The 17497-nt window shown below is 38.8% G+C and overlaps 1 protein-coding gene across 2 annotated transcripts in view; it reads right to left on the bottom strand.

Moving 5' to 3' along the window:
* Window positions 1-17497, bottom strand: part of itgav (integrin subunit alpha V) — a 199433-nt gene that overhangs the window by 76514 nt on the left and 105422 nt on the right. For both annotated transcript variants that reach the window (XM_012970033.3, NM_001123449.1), the window contains 4 exon segments: window positions 16747-16799; window positions 12938-13143; window positions 8723-8914; window positions 7574-7619 (listed from right to left, as the gene is read on the bottom strand). In XM_012970033.3, the coding sequence (XP_012825487.1) occupies window positions 7574-7619; window positions 8723-8914; window positions 12938-13143; window positions 16747-16799 (497 nt within the window).

Here is a 17497-nt window from a genome sequence, read left to right as displayed (position 1 = left end):
AGAGTGTGGTGTTTTGCTTTATCATTTAACCTAAGCTAAAAGTAAAAGTTCTTACAAACATAAAAGTTACAAACAACAAAACCTTTACACATTCACAAACTGGTGAGGCCTGTCTAGTGATGTGATGGCAGACTCTATTACTGCATTTATGAGTGGCATGGATGACTTCTAGGCAAGTACAATATCCAGAGCTATTGTAAACATAAAATCTACAGTTGTTTTTATGTAGGTATGTGTACCACCATGTGAAAATGCAGACCCCATGTAAAGTTTCCTATTCATTTAAACAATATACAAACATTAGCTGTGATAAATGTTTCCCTCTCGTCCATACAGAAATGTTTCAGCTGTGGGAAGTTTGATTGGCTTCTTACATGGAAAGCCTGCTCCAAATCACCCCACCCCAGAACAATCTCAACAGAATTTAGATCCAGACTTTGATTTTCCATTCCAGAACTGTATATTTCTTTTGTTTTAATGATTCCTTCATGGAATTACTTGAATGTTTAGGGTCATTATAATTTTGCTAAGACCACTTCTGGATAAGTCAACCAGGATGTGCAGTGATCATGGTTTCATCTACCCTGCCCCTGTTCTACCCTCATCCATCAATCATGCTGATATAGTTATAGTTACATAGGGTTGAAAAAAGACCAGAGTCCATCAAGTTCAACCCTTGCAGGTAAACCCAGCACACACAACCTATACTTACCAATCTATACACTCACATACATAAACTATATATACAACCACTAATACTAACTGTAGATATTAGTATCACAATAGCCTTGGATATTCTGCTTGTATTCATAGGAAAGATCAGTTCCTACATCATTCTACCTGTATGTGTATGGCCAGCTTAAGAAAGGGAGGGTTTATTGAGGGTCTGCCTTAACTTAGGTACAATAAAGAATTTATAGTGGATTCTATCATGGTGAGCTGCCCAGGCCATGATGCAGCAAAGTAGCCTCAAACCATCATTTTTCTACCACCATGCTTTCCAGTTCCAGGATTCTCTGGTGAAATGCTCATATTAGATATCACAAAACATAGTGTCTGGAATTGTGGCTAACTAATGTTTTTATTTCTTATGTCCAAAATACACTGTCCCAGAAATCCTGGTCTTTGCCTAGAAGTAAACGGGCAAACTTTAATTTTGCCCTTATCATAGCTCCTAACTGTCCAGATTTTTGTGGGACAGTCCCTCTTTTGACAACTCAACCCACAGTCCCGGATTCTTACTGAAAAGTCCCTGCACTGAAGCTAAAAGATACAAATTCAATTAAGGCTAATGCCAGACGTGGCGTTTTTACACTGAGTATTTTCTAATTCTCTCGGCGGCTGAAAAACGCACAATATCATCATCCATAGAAATAACTTAAACAGTCTCGATGGAAAACACACTATGCGTAAATACGCTAGAAAACGCGTTGCCACGGACTTTTCATGCGTTTGCCGAAATACGCCGTTATTTGCACAGCAACCTATTCCTATGTGTACACAAAGGCAGCTGCCAGATCTTGTGGAAATAACCGTTTTTACTATTTCACACTATTAGCACCATGGGAAATGGGATTTGCTACGTCACCAGTACTAGGCTGAAAAAAGCCATACTCAGGGGCTGTGTGGGTTGTGCAGCATTTTTAGGCAGAGAAAATACGCAGCGTAAAAACGCCACGTCTGGCATTAGCCTAAAAAGTAGCTTTTGGCAGAGGGCCCAGAAAGTTAACAAGCTTCAGCTGCACTTAGAAATTTTTTCTCACATTTAATTAAAAAGTAGCTTTTGGCAGAGAGCCCATAAATTTTAACGAGTGTCACCTGCACTTAGAAACATTAGGGTTGATAAGCGTTATTGCATGCTTTTTTTGCGTTAAAATTGAGGCGAAAAAAACGTGCGACTCACTAAAGTATTATCGCATGCATTAAATCGCATATCGCATGCGCTAAATAATGCATGATCGCAAGGTGTTAATTTTAACGCATTGCGTTAAGTCTCGCGCAGAAATAATACTAACTCATGATTCACAAACACTTAGACGCGCTAAATATCACATTAGTCTGTGCGAAAATTAACACCTACTTAGGGCAGGCGGTAATTATAGAAAAGTACAGTTCATGAGCTTTTGGCAACACAATATGGACTTTGCAGTGTGATTTATTCAAGTATGTGTTGGCCCTAGAGTAATGTAGCCTCCAGTTTGCAGGGAAATGGTCATTTTCAGAACAGTAGTTTACCGAAAGTAATGGCGTGTATGGCTAATATGGCGTGCGTTTTTTTGCACATGGTGACAGTTTGTGCGTGCTGTGTTAATTAGTGCGCGTTGCGTCAAATACTGCACAAAAATAGTCTTTGTGACTTAAATAACGCAAACAGCATTGCATCTAAGTTAACGCAAGTATACTTTTAGTGAATCGTGCGCTGACGCGAAAAATAAGACGCAATAAAATTTATTGCATGCTATAAATAGCACTCGTTTTAACGCACCTTAGTGAATCAACCCTATAGTTTCTCACATTTAATTAAATAAGTGGGCTTTTGCCAGAAAGCCCATTAAGTTAAAAAGCCACACCTGCACTTAGATACAATTGATAAGCTAAACATGTCCCTTGGGGGAACTGAGGACTTGCAGCTTAAAGGGCAATTTCAGCTTTTTTAACAAAACTGTAATAACGCAGAAAACAAGACCCCAAAACCCCCAGAAACTTTAAATAACATGCCAAATTTAGTCAAATGGGAGTGGTATTTAGGGGGTGTGGTTGCAAAATTGTGCGTGGTCAAATATTACGCCGCACTGCACGCCCCATTTCTTTCCATTTTCAAAATTTTGAGAAGTATGCCTTATGTCCTTTCTGGACAGCAAGGTTTCTCACTGGCACATCTCACATGCAGATCTATTTTGTTCATCCTCTTTATAATGGTAGACTTATGCACTTTGACATCAGCAGTGGTGAGAGCTCAGGTGCTGTGATAAAATTCTAGGGTTTTAACAGACTTCTTTCAGAACCTCACAATCTGATCTTACGCTGGTCTTATAAAATTGGTAGCATTTTGAAATCTTTGCCACTTGTAGATGATTTTCTGGACAGTAAAATAATTGGTGCCTAATTGTTTGACAATCTTTTTAAGTCCCTTGCAAGGCTTATATGCATCTAAGACCTTAGAGAGCTATTTTATCAAGACACAGTGATTTCACACACTTCAACAGCAAAGAGCAAACTACATAGGTGAGGTTGAAATAAAGCATGTTCCTCTTAGATCCTCTCTAACAACATTGTAATTTTTTGCATCTTTAGGTGTATTTGAGTCTAATCTTAGGTATTTGAGCAAGTGATAAATGTGGGGCATTAATTGCTTTTTAAGTGGATCGGGAACTGAGTGTTAAGGGAGAACTGAGTGAAAGGGAGAAAGGGGAAATGCTCACACATCTAGTCACGGGGAACACAAGGACTGGCTGAAGCTGTTCTGGCCATGGCGAACAAAGTAACGCATTAATTTCAATGGAAGATATGGATCCAGTTCCACCACAGGGGACCTCATCATCTTTACTTAATATGGTTTAAAAGCATATGGGGGGGGGGGGGGGGAGATGCTCAGGCTTGATGCATTTTGTGGAAGTAGCCACTTCTTCATAAGCCATAGCGCCCCCAGCATACCTCATACAATTTCTACCTTACGCAGATAAAACTACATTAACCCAATTAAGTACAATCTTACATACAATGAAGTATATACCGTATATACTCGAGTATAAGCAGAGTTTTTCAGCACTAAAAATGTGCTCAAAAAACATGCCTCGGCTTATACTCGCGCACATGCTAGTATATATACGGTAAATTGGCTCGCAGATGACATGCGCTCGTTGCACGCGCACCCCACAGAAGCACACAGAAGCGGCGTATCCATGCGCCATTAAGGGACGAACGGAAGGTATGGCAGCAAGTACCGAGCTGGGTGGTCAGGCTTCTGGGGCAAAGCCAGCCGCTCTCACACAGCTGCGCTGTGTATGCGAAACGAGTATGCGCATCAATACAGCTTCCAGAGAAAGAGCAACAAAGTAAGTGTGCTGGGTGCCCGGGGATACAGAGAGAGAGGTGCCCGCTGCCAATGCCTCTCCGTGGCACTGCCCTGCCCGGACGCTTTGTGCTTAGCGCTGCCCGGCTTCACAAACATTATTATAATGTGTGGGGCTCCCTGGGCTTATTGCTTCCTTATTATTTATGGTGGAATTCACACAGTACTTTATCAATAGACCCCCTACATGTCACACCAGCAATAAATGACATTAAATGCCCCACCAGACAGACCAGCAATGCCAATCAACCAAAACTATGAGTACATTGCTGCTGAAAGCAAGCAGCATTATAGTCATGGGGGTAACCACCGGTCTCTGCGCTCACAGGAAAAGGCAGTGTGTGAAAAGAAACAAAAAAAAAAAAGTAATAAAATTAAAGATTGTGACATTTTTTTGCACTTTGAACACTGCCTCGTTGCTGTAAGTTAGCTCTTTATTCTACCAGGAGTGGAAGATTTAAATGAAGCTGTAAATGTACTGTTCTGGGCTCCAAAAAAGCTGCTCCATCTCTCTACAGACTAACATGAAATGACATCAGCGAAATGAAAAGTTCAGTGCTGGAAAGGTTCTGACTGGAAAATGCTATATATGAGAAGGGAATCATTGTCTTTGATTGCAGAACAGAAAAGCAATACAGTGAACTTCACTTTGCAAATATTATTTTTTTGGTTGTAATATTGGTGTGTAGGTGCCATCTCAGTGCATTGCGCTTGGGTCTGGAATTTCAGAAGGAGCAAGTGCTACACATTAGAACTGCTTTCAGCTAACCCAGTGCTGTCCAACTGGCGGCCCGCGGCCCCCTCTGTGTGGCCCCCCCACCTGTCTGGCTGCTTTGATGGCTTACTCTTGTGTAAGCTTTAAATGGTATCAGTACTGTGATTAACTGGCCCCTGCATGGTTCTCACCTCAGATTCAGGCTGTAATCAGGCTGTATTGTTTAAACATGTAATCCCCTGTGTTGTTCACACCTTTTAATCTCTGCATTGTTCACCCCCTGCAGTGTTCACACCTCAGGCTCAGGCTGTAATCACCCCTATTGTTCCCCTGTTCACACCTCAGGAGCAGTAGAAACCCACAAATAATCCCTGCACACTACAAAAAGAACATATACTGAGGTGGTACTTCAATTAAAAAGTTTTTTAATATATAGTTATTGTGCAGACTGTAGGAGCAGTGCCAGCTTTGTGTCACTGTATGCTGCCTGTGTGTGCCATACACACCGGCATCATAGGGCAAGCAGAGTATAGCACACACAGGCAGGGTAGGGAAGGCAGAGTATGGCACACACAGGCCAAGTATGGCACAAACCAGCCAAGAATGGCAAACACAGTGAAAGTATGGCACACGCAGGCAGGGTATGGAAGGCAGAGTATGGCACACACAGGCAGGGTAGGGCAGGCAGAGTATGGCACACGCAGGCAGGGTAGGGAAGGTAGAGTATGGCACACACAGGCAGGGTAGGGCAGGCAGAGTATGGCACACACAGGCCAAGTATGGCACAAACCAGCCAAGAATGGCACACACAGTGAAAGTATGGCACACAGGCAGGGTAGGGAAGGCAGAGTATGGCACACACAGGCAGGGTAGGGAAGGCAGAGTATGGCACACACAGGCAGGGTAGGGAAGGCAGAGTATGGCACACACAGGCAGGGTAGGGCAGGCAGAGCATGGCAGGGTTTTGCTGTACTACAACAATTAATATGGGTATGGTCATGTGATAACATGGGTGTGGTTTCAAGTGGGTGCGGTTTCAAAAAGGGGAGTGGTCAAAACTGGCTTCCATTATCGGCCCTCCACCACGTAGGTCGGAAAAATTCCGGCCCTCGGTACAACAGAAGTTGGACAGCACTGAGCTAATCTATTGTTTCTCATACTGCCATGTAACTTTCCAGTTGTCTTAGGTAAAATTAGGTACCTCGGCTTATATTCAGATCGGCTTATACTCGAATATATACGGTACTCGGCTGTATAAAAATGTTGATTTTATGAAGAGACTATTTGGTCCGCTATGGTTAAATTGGATCCACATCTGTCACTGAACTTCATTAACTGCTTTTTTGCACATGCAAAGTTGCATTTATGTTTATTTAAATTCGACAATGAACTACTCAATGTAAACAGTGCAAAAATAATTGTAACATTTACTTTATCATCGTTTAAATGAACTAGAAAATATTTAATGAACAATTTTTTTTTTTGTATTATATTTTCCAGTAATGATGAACAAATTTTGTTGCCAGGCATGGATTCACAGTGAAATTCAGAATTGTTTGGTGTATTTTTTGGGGGGAATTTGTGGCAAAAAATTGCTGTGAACAAAAATTCGCTGAAAAAAGTTGCGTACATAAAAAGAAAAGTCACATTAAATGTAACACCTATTAACTTTAATGCATTTGGAGCGAGAGAAAATGCCCCATGAATTTTAATGTATTTGGAGTGAGAAAATGTTGTGTACATAAAAAGTTACACATTAGCCTCGAAAAACACTTATTGACTTCAATGCATAGAGAATTTTTTGCTGTTTCACAAATTTTACAGCGAAGCAAACTGGGACAGATCACTTATTTCCAGCTTTCAAACAGTGGTCAAACACCTTTCCATCAGTGAGGATCCAATGTAATTGTTAATGTTTATTACTTACCTTTCTTTTCTTAACCTTTCCCAACCATATTGTCTCATTCAAACCACTGCCTGTACTAGGGCCAAATGGAACCCTAGCAACCAAATAACAGCTGTTTAATCCTTTCACTGCCAGCTGATTTGTTCAAAGCAGAATTTTTATTGCCAGACAGTTTTTGAATATTTTTCGCTCTTTCACTTTAGAGGCCTTTCCTTGGCAGGACTTTTAGTTAAAGGAAAACAATTTAGATGACATTTCCAAAAATCATCTCAAAGCTTCCACTTTGCAGCATCTTATCTCCCACATATCATTAGGTACCAAGATAAAACGCCAGGGGCCCACTGAACGGTTTGATACTCAATATGTATAGGTTTACCCAAGTATGTGGCATGTAGGGGCCCCAAAGTGAACATACCCCCATATGATCTATCATTTCTGTTATTTCAGCTGCTGCAAAATCAACACATTTACACATTGTCCAGGGGTCTGTCATTGCTTCTGACTCTCTCTTTCTGCCCAAGAACCTATGCCATACGTGCTTGGCAGATAAAGCATTTCTGAAAGCCAACTGCTTGGCAGTTTAAGGGTTAAACGCCATACTTATACAACCAAACTGCATCAGAATATAGCTGTCTATATGATATTAAAAGTTAATTCAATGGTAAACTACCTCTTTAAAAAGAAAAATGTAACCAAACAATCTTAAAGTCCCAATCAACAGATATATTCATTAAAAATACACAGGATACACTAGTCATTTAAGTACCACTGGTAAAATATTGATGTTACAACTTAATATGGTAAAAGGTTAAAAGTTTGCAAGCATCATTCTTAACATCTTTACTCACTAATAAACAAATTCAGCTTTATATGTGCATACCTGTATAATATTGCTTTGTCAGCACCAAACGCCCCAACAAGTAAATCTGCAATAACAGAATAATATTGAACAGAAATTATTTTATAAAAATGGGTAGACAATACATAATAAATACTTATATGGCCAAGATTATGGATTAAAAATATTAATGCAGTTTAATGTCAAATTACCAATATTATAAAAATCTATAAAATAATTATTTTGTATTTTCTTTGAAGACAACATAAATTAGAAACCATAGTGTAATAGGAACAATGACACTTTGAAACTTTTGGTGGGGGTGAAAAAATTAATATATATCTATTTATATTTATTTGTTAAGTGCATCTGCTTTCCTTCTGTTTAATGACTAGTTAATTAAAGCGCTGTGACCTAGGAATGAACTCGTAAGTATTGCAACCAGGCACTCATATGATTTAATGACAAAATATAGTAATTACAATGTGTCTCATGTGTTTCATTTAGACACAGCTTCCCAAGCTCTCACCATAGTTTCCTAGTTGCTAAAAGACTGAGAAAGTACAGTCATGTGCAGATTTTACTCTGAAGTAGCAAACCATTAAAAGAATTATAATATTGATTATGTTGTGGAGTAACCACAATTTATTGCTGATTGGCTACATTTGATGGATTCCTTCTTAAAGGGAACTGTAAAGCATATCCTGTCCCTAAAAGTACAGAACCTATAAAGTGGCCAGTCCATGTTGTGACTCAGCATCCTGAAAGTTGCCATGATCAGAGATCATACAGTTTTGAGACAAACTTCAGAGCAGAAGTCTGATATTTTGGGCATTCTCGTTCTATCAAGTTTTAAAACACAAGAAATCTAGGCAATCTTTAATGATATGGAAAGAATCCCCTAACTGTTAAAAAAGCATAAGACGTTAACTTAATCGTCTCGCACTGATTTATGGAAAGGCCACAAAGACCCGGGCCTAGGGCAGCATGCATCTGAACTGGAGAGTGGGTGAGAGATTTTGACAGCTGTTTGAATCTCCTGCCATCCAGTCCCTAGTTCTGGGGATAGGAAAAAAGTAAAGGCTGTGGGAGTGGGGTGTGATAGCAGTTGGGTGGCTACTGGCCTAGGGACGCACCATCTTTAAATCTGGTGCTGTTAATCATGCCTATACATAATTGCAGGTGACATACCTGGATATCCATTTTCATCAACATCAGTAGCACCTTTTAAAGAATAACCAAAACTTGATGGCATATGCTGTGAAGCCCACTGTCCTTCGAGAATCTGAGATGGCACAATACTCATACCATTTGGTCTTCCATTGTAAATGTAAACAAGACCTTTTTTGTTTACTCCTCCATATGGTGCAGCAATGGCAAGATCTGTAAAATAGGGAAAAAAAAATAACCAAAATATGTTTTTTTCAAAACTACATACTCCACTCCCATCCCACACTAATAACCCATAATAATCATATGGTTTTCTAGGGTCTCTGTACTGTAAGCATGCGTCAAAAAACTACGTAGGGGCATTAAGTATTAGGCAACAGTTTGCTGATCAAGTAACAGCAACATAGTAAGTTAGGTTGAAAAAAAAAGACATGTCCATCAAGATCAAGCTTATATATTACCTGTCTTAATGCTAGCTTATCCAGAGGAAGGCAAAAAAATCCCTTCTGAAGTCTCGCAGAGGGGTGAAAAAATCCCTTCCAGACTCCAAGATGGCAATCAGACCAGTCCTTGGATCAAACTGTACTATGAGCTATCTCCCATAACCTTGTACTCTCTCCCTTGCTAAAAAGCCATCCAATCCCTTCTTGAAGCTACGACTGATTCTGCTCTAATGGTAAAAAACCCTTTCTGAATATTCAGACAGAATCTCTTTTCTTCTAATTGAAATGTGTGCCCTTGTGTCTGCTGGAAGGACCTACTGATAAATAAAGCATTAGAGAGATTATGATATGATCCCCTTATATATTTAACATAGTTAGCATATCACCCCTTCTCTAGACCCTCTCTAACTCAATAATATCCCATTTGAGCACTAGAGACCAAAACTGCACAGCAAATTCTAGATAATGCCTTATATACAATTCCTTCCCCTATATCATTAATGAACAAGTTAAATAAAAGTGGACCCAACACAGAACCCTTAGGGACCCCACTAACCCCACTAAACTCCAATTAGAGAATGTACCATAAAAGTGATACTGACTCTAAAAAACTACTTTTCAAAATATTAATGCACATAAAAAATTCATTATAGGTCAGGTTGATAATTTCTCACTAATATGGCTGCTTTTGTAAGTAATTGTTACTTGAAGTTCCTAAACCGGACTGTTTAGCCAACCTGACTGTCTCTTCTTAACCTGTTAGTTATAGCTTCTAATGTCAATGGACTCCTGCTGCACAAATATGGCAGCCCCCTCATAGAGGAACATGGGGGTTCAGATAGGTAATGTAAAAACATTGGGAAAACACTTTTAAGGCAAAATTATGAATAGCATGTAAATGTAATGTTATGAAAGGTTTAAAAAAAAAAAGGTTTAATTTTTGGTGTCAGTAACTCTTTAACTCAAATACTCTTTAACAACCATCCTCTGTATCCGATCCTTTAGCCAGTTTCCTATCCATGTGCAAAGTAGTTCAGTAAAGACAGCAGACCTTAGTTTAGAAAGCAGTTTATACAGTGCCCACAATCAAATGCTTTGGCAAAATCCAAATAGATTACATCTACTACAACACCACTGTTCATTTTTTTAATAATCTCATCATAAAACACAATTACATTTGTCTAACATGACCTGTCCGTCATAAAGCCATGCTGATTACTGCTTATAATGCCATTCTCCAGAAAATAATTTTGTATGTGATCCCATAACAAGCCTTCAAAAAGTTGGCCACCAAAGATGTCAAACTTACTGGCCTATAATTGCCAGGCTGAGATCGTAATCCCTTTTTCAATATAGGAATTACATCATCTTTCCTCAAATCCATAGGTACCATAACAGATGAAAGTGAGTCTGAGAATATCATATATAGAGGCCTGGCTAACACTGAACTAAGCTCTCTCAGTACCCTAGGCTGTATTGCATCTGGCCCTGGTGCCTAGTTCACATTAATTTTGAGCAACCTTGTTATGCACCATATCCTGCATCAGTCACTTACTAGAATGAACTGAGCCAACATTGCAGCTATTGGGTGAGCCTTGGAACTCTGGCTCCTCTATTGTATACACTGAGTAAAAAAAGTGATTTAGCACATTTGCCTTATCACTTATAACCATATTGTTACCATAATTCAATGGAGCCACATTTTCAACCAACATTTTTTTTACTATTAATATATTTTAAAAATGTTTTGGGGTTAGATTTAGCCTCAGCTGTAATGCACTCCTCAATTTCTACCTTTGCCTGCTGGATTGGTATTTTACAGCACTTATTATGGTGTTCATTAAATGCAGCTTCTGTCCCCTCCGATTTGCATTGCTTTTCCTTTTTTTTTCCTAATAACTTCTTTCATTCTAAATTAAGTCACATATGGTGGCTCTTAAAGGGATACTGTCATGATTTGTATGGAATATTTTTTATTTCTAAATTACACTGTTTACATTGCAAATAATTTACTCTACCATTTAAAGTTTTAGTCTTAAACCAACAAATGTTGTTTTTAGTTGTAATACTGGTGTGTAGGCAGCCATCTCAGTGAATTGTGCCTAAGTCTGAGCTTTCAGAAAGAGCCAGTTACACATTAGAACTGCTTTCAGGTAACCTATTGTTTCTTCTACTCCCATGTACCTGAAGGAGTCCCAAGTTGGACTTCTTACTGTTGAGTGCTATTTGGATATCTACTGGGAGCTGCTGTTGTGCTACCTTCCCATTGTTCTGCTAATCGGCTGCTGGGAGGGGGGGAGCTATCACTCCAACTTGCATCTCAGTGTGAGCACAGGTCACATGGCTGTGGCACCCTGGGAAATGAAAAATATGGCTAGCCCCATGTGAAATTTCAAAATTAAATATTAAAAAAAAAAAATCTCTGTTTGTGGTTTTGAAAAATTGATTTCCATGCAGGATTCTGCTGGCAAAGCTCTATTAACTGATGCTTTTTGAAAAAGAAACATGTTTTCCCATGACAGTATTACTTTAATGCTTCTACATTTACTTCTTAAGGGAATAAAATGAGAACAGTGATGCTTTATCATTTTATGATTTTAAAGACAACAGTTTCTGTTCTGTGTTTTTAGCAGAAAACCTAATGCTCTGAAGGACAGTACTTAAAAAGTTAAAATGTGTGTTTCTAAAATTCAGGGTTCTTGTTTCCCCTGTGTATATTTGTTTTTTGCACCATACATTAAATATATAACATTATGGTCACTACTACCCAGGAGTTCAACCACTTGCACATTTGCTATATGTTCTGGTTCATTAGAGATCACTAGATCCAGTACAGCATAGTTTCTGGTTGGCTCCTCAACAACCTGTGACAAAGTTGTCATGCAATAAGTTAATAAACTTGTTCCCATTTACTGTCCTGGCAGTTCTTTTGCTCCAGTCAATACCTGGGAAATTAAAATCCCCTATTATTACTACTTGCCCCAAACTTGCAGCCTTTTCTGTTTGCAAAAGGAGATGAGCCTCTTCCTCTTCACCTACATTAGGGGGTCTATAGCATACCCCTACCATTAATTTACTGGATTCTTTACTATCTGTGAAAAGCTCAACCCGTAAGGCTTCAGCTCCCTTATTTGGTCGCATCACTTCCTCCTTTATATTGGCTTTGCTTCACAAACAGACACACCCCTCTTCCTTTTCTATTGCTTCTGTCCCTCCGAAACAAGGTATAGCCTCATATTTTTACTGCCCAGTCATGCGACTTTTCAACCAAGTTTCAGCAACACCAATTACATCATAGTTCTTCTCCAGTGCCAGCACCTCCAGCTCTCCATTTTTTCAGTCAGACTCTTGAAATTTGTAAACATATATTTAATACTGGTACCAGCATTAAAATTTTGCATATATAACTTATTGTCCTCCCTGTCAATATCAGTACCCACAACCAAGTCTCCTCCCCCCTTTTTTCCTACTATTGGAAATGACATGTTAGATGATGCAGTATCATCTAACATGCCATTCCCAAAGTATAGAAGAACTAACAGAGAGAACCTGTGCTTTTCTTTGGGAGAAACATTGCATGTTCTATTATTGTGCTGTAGGAAAGAAGCTGTTTTTAACGTAAATCATTTTAGGAAGTCAAATGGTTTACTAGAGGTGTGCTAGTGCTCCATTAAGGTGATGGAGCACTTTGTTGCCACAGCAAATCCCCTCTCCGGTCTTTCTTGGCTTCGCAGGAGAAGCAAAATCTAATATACAGCAACTTCCATAGAAACAAAAGCTTTATCTGACTTACCATTAAATCCATCACCATCAATATCTCCAAGAGGTCCAATACAGCTGCTGAATCTTGCAAATATTTCAAAACCTGTTAACTTTATCAAGTGCTGTGGTCCATTAGTGCTGTGCTGGAGATAAACAGACACTTGGCCCAATTCCTGAAGCTTTCCATCTGATCCACGATCCATAAAGAGAGGTGCTCCAATAAATAAATCAACTAATCTACAGTAGAATATAAAAATATAAATAAAATCAGAAACAATACATACATAAATATATACACATAATATCAATAAGAGCCCATTAATATTAATATCAATAAGAGCATTTGCTGTAAATGCTAATCAAAAGAACAATGGTACCTTGGTTAATTGGTTGGCACTTCTGCCTAATAACACTGGGGTCTCGAGCTCTATTTCAACCTGGGCACTGCGCATTGACCACATACCAAATTATTCTGAATACATGACACACCAAAACTGTGTTTCTGTGTCTGTTCTGTTTGTGAGGTATTCCATTTGCTAGTACAAGTTTCAAGAGAGCTCAGACCAATGCACTTCAGTTGTTACCCATATCAAGCAGCCATTAACATTTAAAATTAAAGCAAAAACTTGATTGGTTGCCATGGGCTTCTGCACAAAAGCAAATCAGTCCAGTGTTAATGAATGAGCCCCAGTGTGTACAAGTTAATGCACATTCCTGCCTAATGCATTAGCTCTTGGTTTTTACTTCCACACTGTGCAAGTTCTTCCTGAGATACTCAGTTTGCCAGTCCTGCACAACAGCCACTCTAGATACTACTTCATATCAGTGATAATACATTTGGGCTCAAATATAAGTTTCCATATCTTTCTCATATGGTTTTCTTTTTATGATTTTCTATCAAAATACAAGTAGAATCTGGAAAAGGCAGTAATCGGTTAATGCTCTGTACTCCAGAAAGCAGGGTGTACCCACCATATATTTCCTGATACCCTGGCAGGTCAATCTGACCATGTTCTGCAGGTACATATATTAAAATTCAATTTCAGAAATAAAACTACAGATCAACCCATACAACGCCTAACCCAGTAACTGTAAAGGAACTATATCTACTAGCTTTGGGATAGGGTCCCCATTCTTTCCTGTGAACTCCAGTTTGAGGGCCTTAGTTCTTGTGAAGCTGGCCACGGCAGCTTACATTAGGTCTCTTCGCATAGTTAACACTATCCCTGCCTTAACAGTTTAGTGATTAAAAACATACAAACGGGTAGCATAACTGCACATTTGTTTAATTTGTTCATGTTGGCTGTGCATTAATAAGCAATCATTTTTCTTACTAAAGTGGCAGCAGTTCTGATATAATAGCCAAGGGCCAGAAAAGAAAACATAGGCATTCAGTGAGATAAGCAGTAAAAAAGTTCTATCTTTATACGCAGGGAAATAATTTACAGTGAGGGCTATAAAGTTGTAAAAGTCTCTATATGACACATTAGATATGCTCAGTGAAGGGGTGGATTACCGGTTAGGTAACACTCGATGACTGTGCATTTCTTCAACTTAAATGACTTTGTTATTGTATAGATGGGGGGTTATATTTGACCTCCTTTGATGAAGCGCCACATGGTGCGAAACGCGTTAGGAGATTAGGATGCACCTGGTCATGTTTTGGTATAGTATGCTTTTGTTATGAGTTCTGTTTATGTTCATATTTATTTGAGCCAATAAATGTTGTTGTTTTTATTCCACTGAAAACTTTTGCAATTTATTCTTATATTTGATTCAGGACTTATCAGTGGGATATTACTGATAGATTCCCTTTCTGAAACCTATTTATTATTTATTGTGCCATGCTGGTTTCCCAACTCATAAAAGGGATAAAGGGAATTTATGCTGCTATTTCTACTGAGGATATAAACATGAAGAGGCACTGGTGATACAACGATATGTGTTCTGAAGAAATTAAAAAATTAAGTATTTTTGAAAATAAACATTCTGGAGACTCCAAACTGGGTAAACATGTGCTTCTACTCCTGATGAAATATCTGAAAAAAAATCACCTCCAACAATTCACACTCGCAGATCTAAATGATAACTAACAAACTGTTGCTTGGCATTAATGTTCTCAACAAAGCTTTATAGTGCTTCATGCCTCCTATGCCATATCAGAAACAGATCATCTATGAACCATTTGTCCTTTTTCTATGAAAATTTAGTTCTGATTAGCATCCATGAACAAGATGGCTAATGATGAAGCCATGGAATACCTCAAAATGGTTCCAGAGCACTGGAGATAAAATTGATCAAGAAGAAATATTTAAACCCCAAAGTCATTTTAAGCAGTTCTACAGAAAATTCAGTAGGGGAAACGGTCTGTCCTGAATTGTGAATTGCGAAGTTTCCCTACATATGGTCAATCCCATTGTAACATAAATAAGCTGGGTTGAAAAAAGACCAATGTCCATCAAGTTTAACCCTTCCAAGTGAATCCCACTCATATACATAAATTATATATACCAACATCAATTGTAGATTTAGTATCAAAATAGCCTTGGATACTATGCTTGTTCAAGAAATCATCCAAGCTACTCTTAACCCTTTTAAGGAAAGTACACATTCACCCGAATCTAAAATGGGTACCCATGTCTTTCTACTCCAAAGTACCAAGCCGCAAAGCTTTTCTAAATTTGGCAAGTTTTATGACATTTCAAAAAATCCCCTCAAAGCTTCCAATTTGCAGCATCTTATCTCCCACATAGCATTAGGTACCAAGATAAAACACCCTGAATTTGAACGCTAGGGGTCCACTGAACAGTTTGATGCCCAATATGTATAGGTTTACCTAAGTATGTGGCATGTAGGGGCCCCAAAGTGAACATACCCCCATATGAGCTATCATTTCTGTCATTTCAGCTCCTGCAAAATCAACACATTTACATCATTTTATGTGGGATAAAGCTACAAAAAAGTATGCTCACCCCAGAAAGTCATATATTTTTGGAAAGTACAGATCCCCCCGAATCTGAAATGGGTACCCATGTCTTTCTACTCCAAAGTACCAAGCCACAAAGCTGTTCTAAATTTAGCAATTTTGATGACATTTCAAAAAATCCCCTCAAAGCTTCCACTTTGCAGCATCTTATCTCCCACATAGCATTAGGTACCAAGATAAAACACCCTAAATTTGAACGCCAGGGGTCCACTGAACAGTTTGATGCCCAATACGTATAGGTTTACCTAAGTATGTGGCATGTAGGGGCCCCAAAGTGAACATACCCCCATATGAGCTATCATTTCTGTCATTTCAGCTCCTGCAAAATCAACACATTTACATCATTTTATGTGGGATAAAGCTACAAAAAAGTATGCTCACCCCAGAAAGTCATATATTTTTGGAAAGTACAGATCCCCCCGAATCTGAAATGGGTACCCATGTCTTTCTACTCCAAAGTACCAAGCCACAAAGCTGTTCTAAATTTAGCAATTTTGATGACATTTCAAAAAATCCCCTCAAAGCTTCCACTTTGCAGCATCTTATCTCCCACATAGCATTAGGTACCAAGATAAAACACCCTAAATTTGAACGCCAGGGGTCCACTGAACAGTTTGATACACAATATGTATAGGTTTCTCTAAGTATGTGGCATGTAGGGGCCCCAATGTGAACATACAATCTATGAACATATGATCTATCATTGTAGCTCCTGCAAAATCTACACATTTACATCATTTTATGTGGGATAAACCTACAAAAAAGTACACTCACCTCAGAAAGCCACTCTTGATACCAAGTAACCATTTTAGTTACCAAATTTGAATGTTATTTAAAATTAATCATGAACTTACCCATCCCCATTGATATCAGAAGTTGCCACAGAATAACCAAAATATGCTGCCATCTAGAAGTAAGAAAAGGAACACAAAACAATTATTTTAAAAAAATGGAAGTAATGTGACTGACAAAAATATCCTATCCTTACACTAGAACAAGCACTGCTCCAAGACACAAAACTGTCTGAGATAATGTGGAAACCCACCCCCACAGCGATTTTGAAAAACGTACCACCATGCATAGCCCACTCATTACAACTATGGGCAATTTATAAATACAGAGACAAACTATGCAAACCACAATCCTTAATGACACCACTATTCTAAAACCCAGCCTTCCCACCAGGTACTATAACATCTGACTTCAGATGGTGGGCACAGAACGGAATCACAAAAATAGGCGACCTACTTACTGGGAGCAGAGTCAAGCCATTCAACACCCTGAAAGAAAAATATGACATCCCCCCACGTGAACACTTTCGATACCTACATCTAACGCACTGGGTGAAAACCCTTCTGAGGGGAGGATGCGACGGAAGCTACACTAAGGGGCTGATTTACTAATCCACGAATCCGAATGAGAAAAATTCGGATTGGAAAACGAACATTTTGCGACTTTTTTGTATTTTTTCGTCGCCGTTACGACTTTTTTGTAAATTGGCGCGACTTTTTCATAGCCATTACAAATTTTGTGAATTGTCGCGACTTTTTCATAGCCATTATGACTTTCGCGAATTGTCGTGACTTTTTCGTATTGAGCACTCAA

This window comes from Xenopus tropicalis, chromosome 9 (genome assembly GCF_000004195.4).
Source record: "Xenopus tropicalis strain Nigerian chromosome 9, UCB_Xtro_10.0, whole genome shotgun sequence".
Lineage (NCBI taxonomy): Eukaryota > Metazoa > Chordata > Amphibia > Anura > Pipidae > Xenopus > Xenopus tropicalis.
Note: the sequence above shows the minus strand (reverse complement) of the source record. Positions and strands in the feature narration are given on the sequence as shown.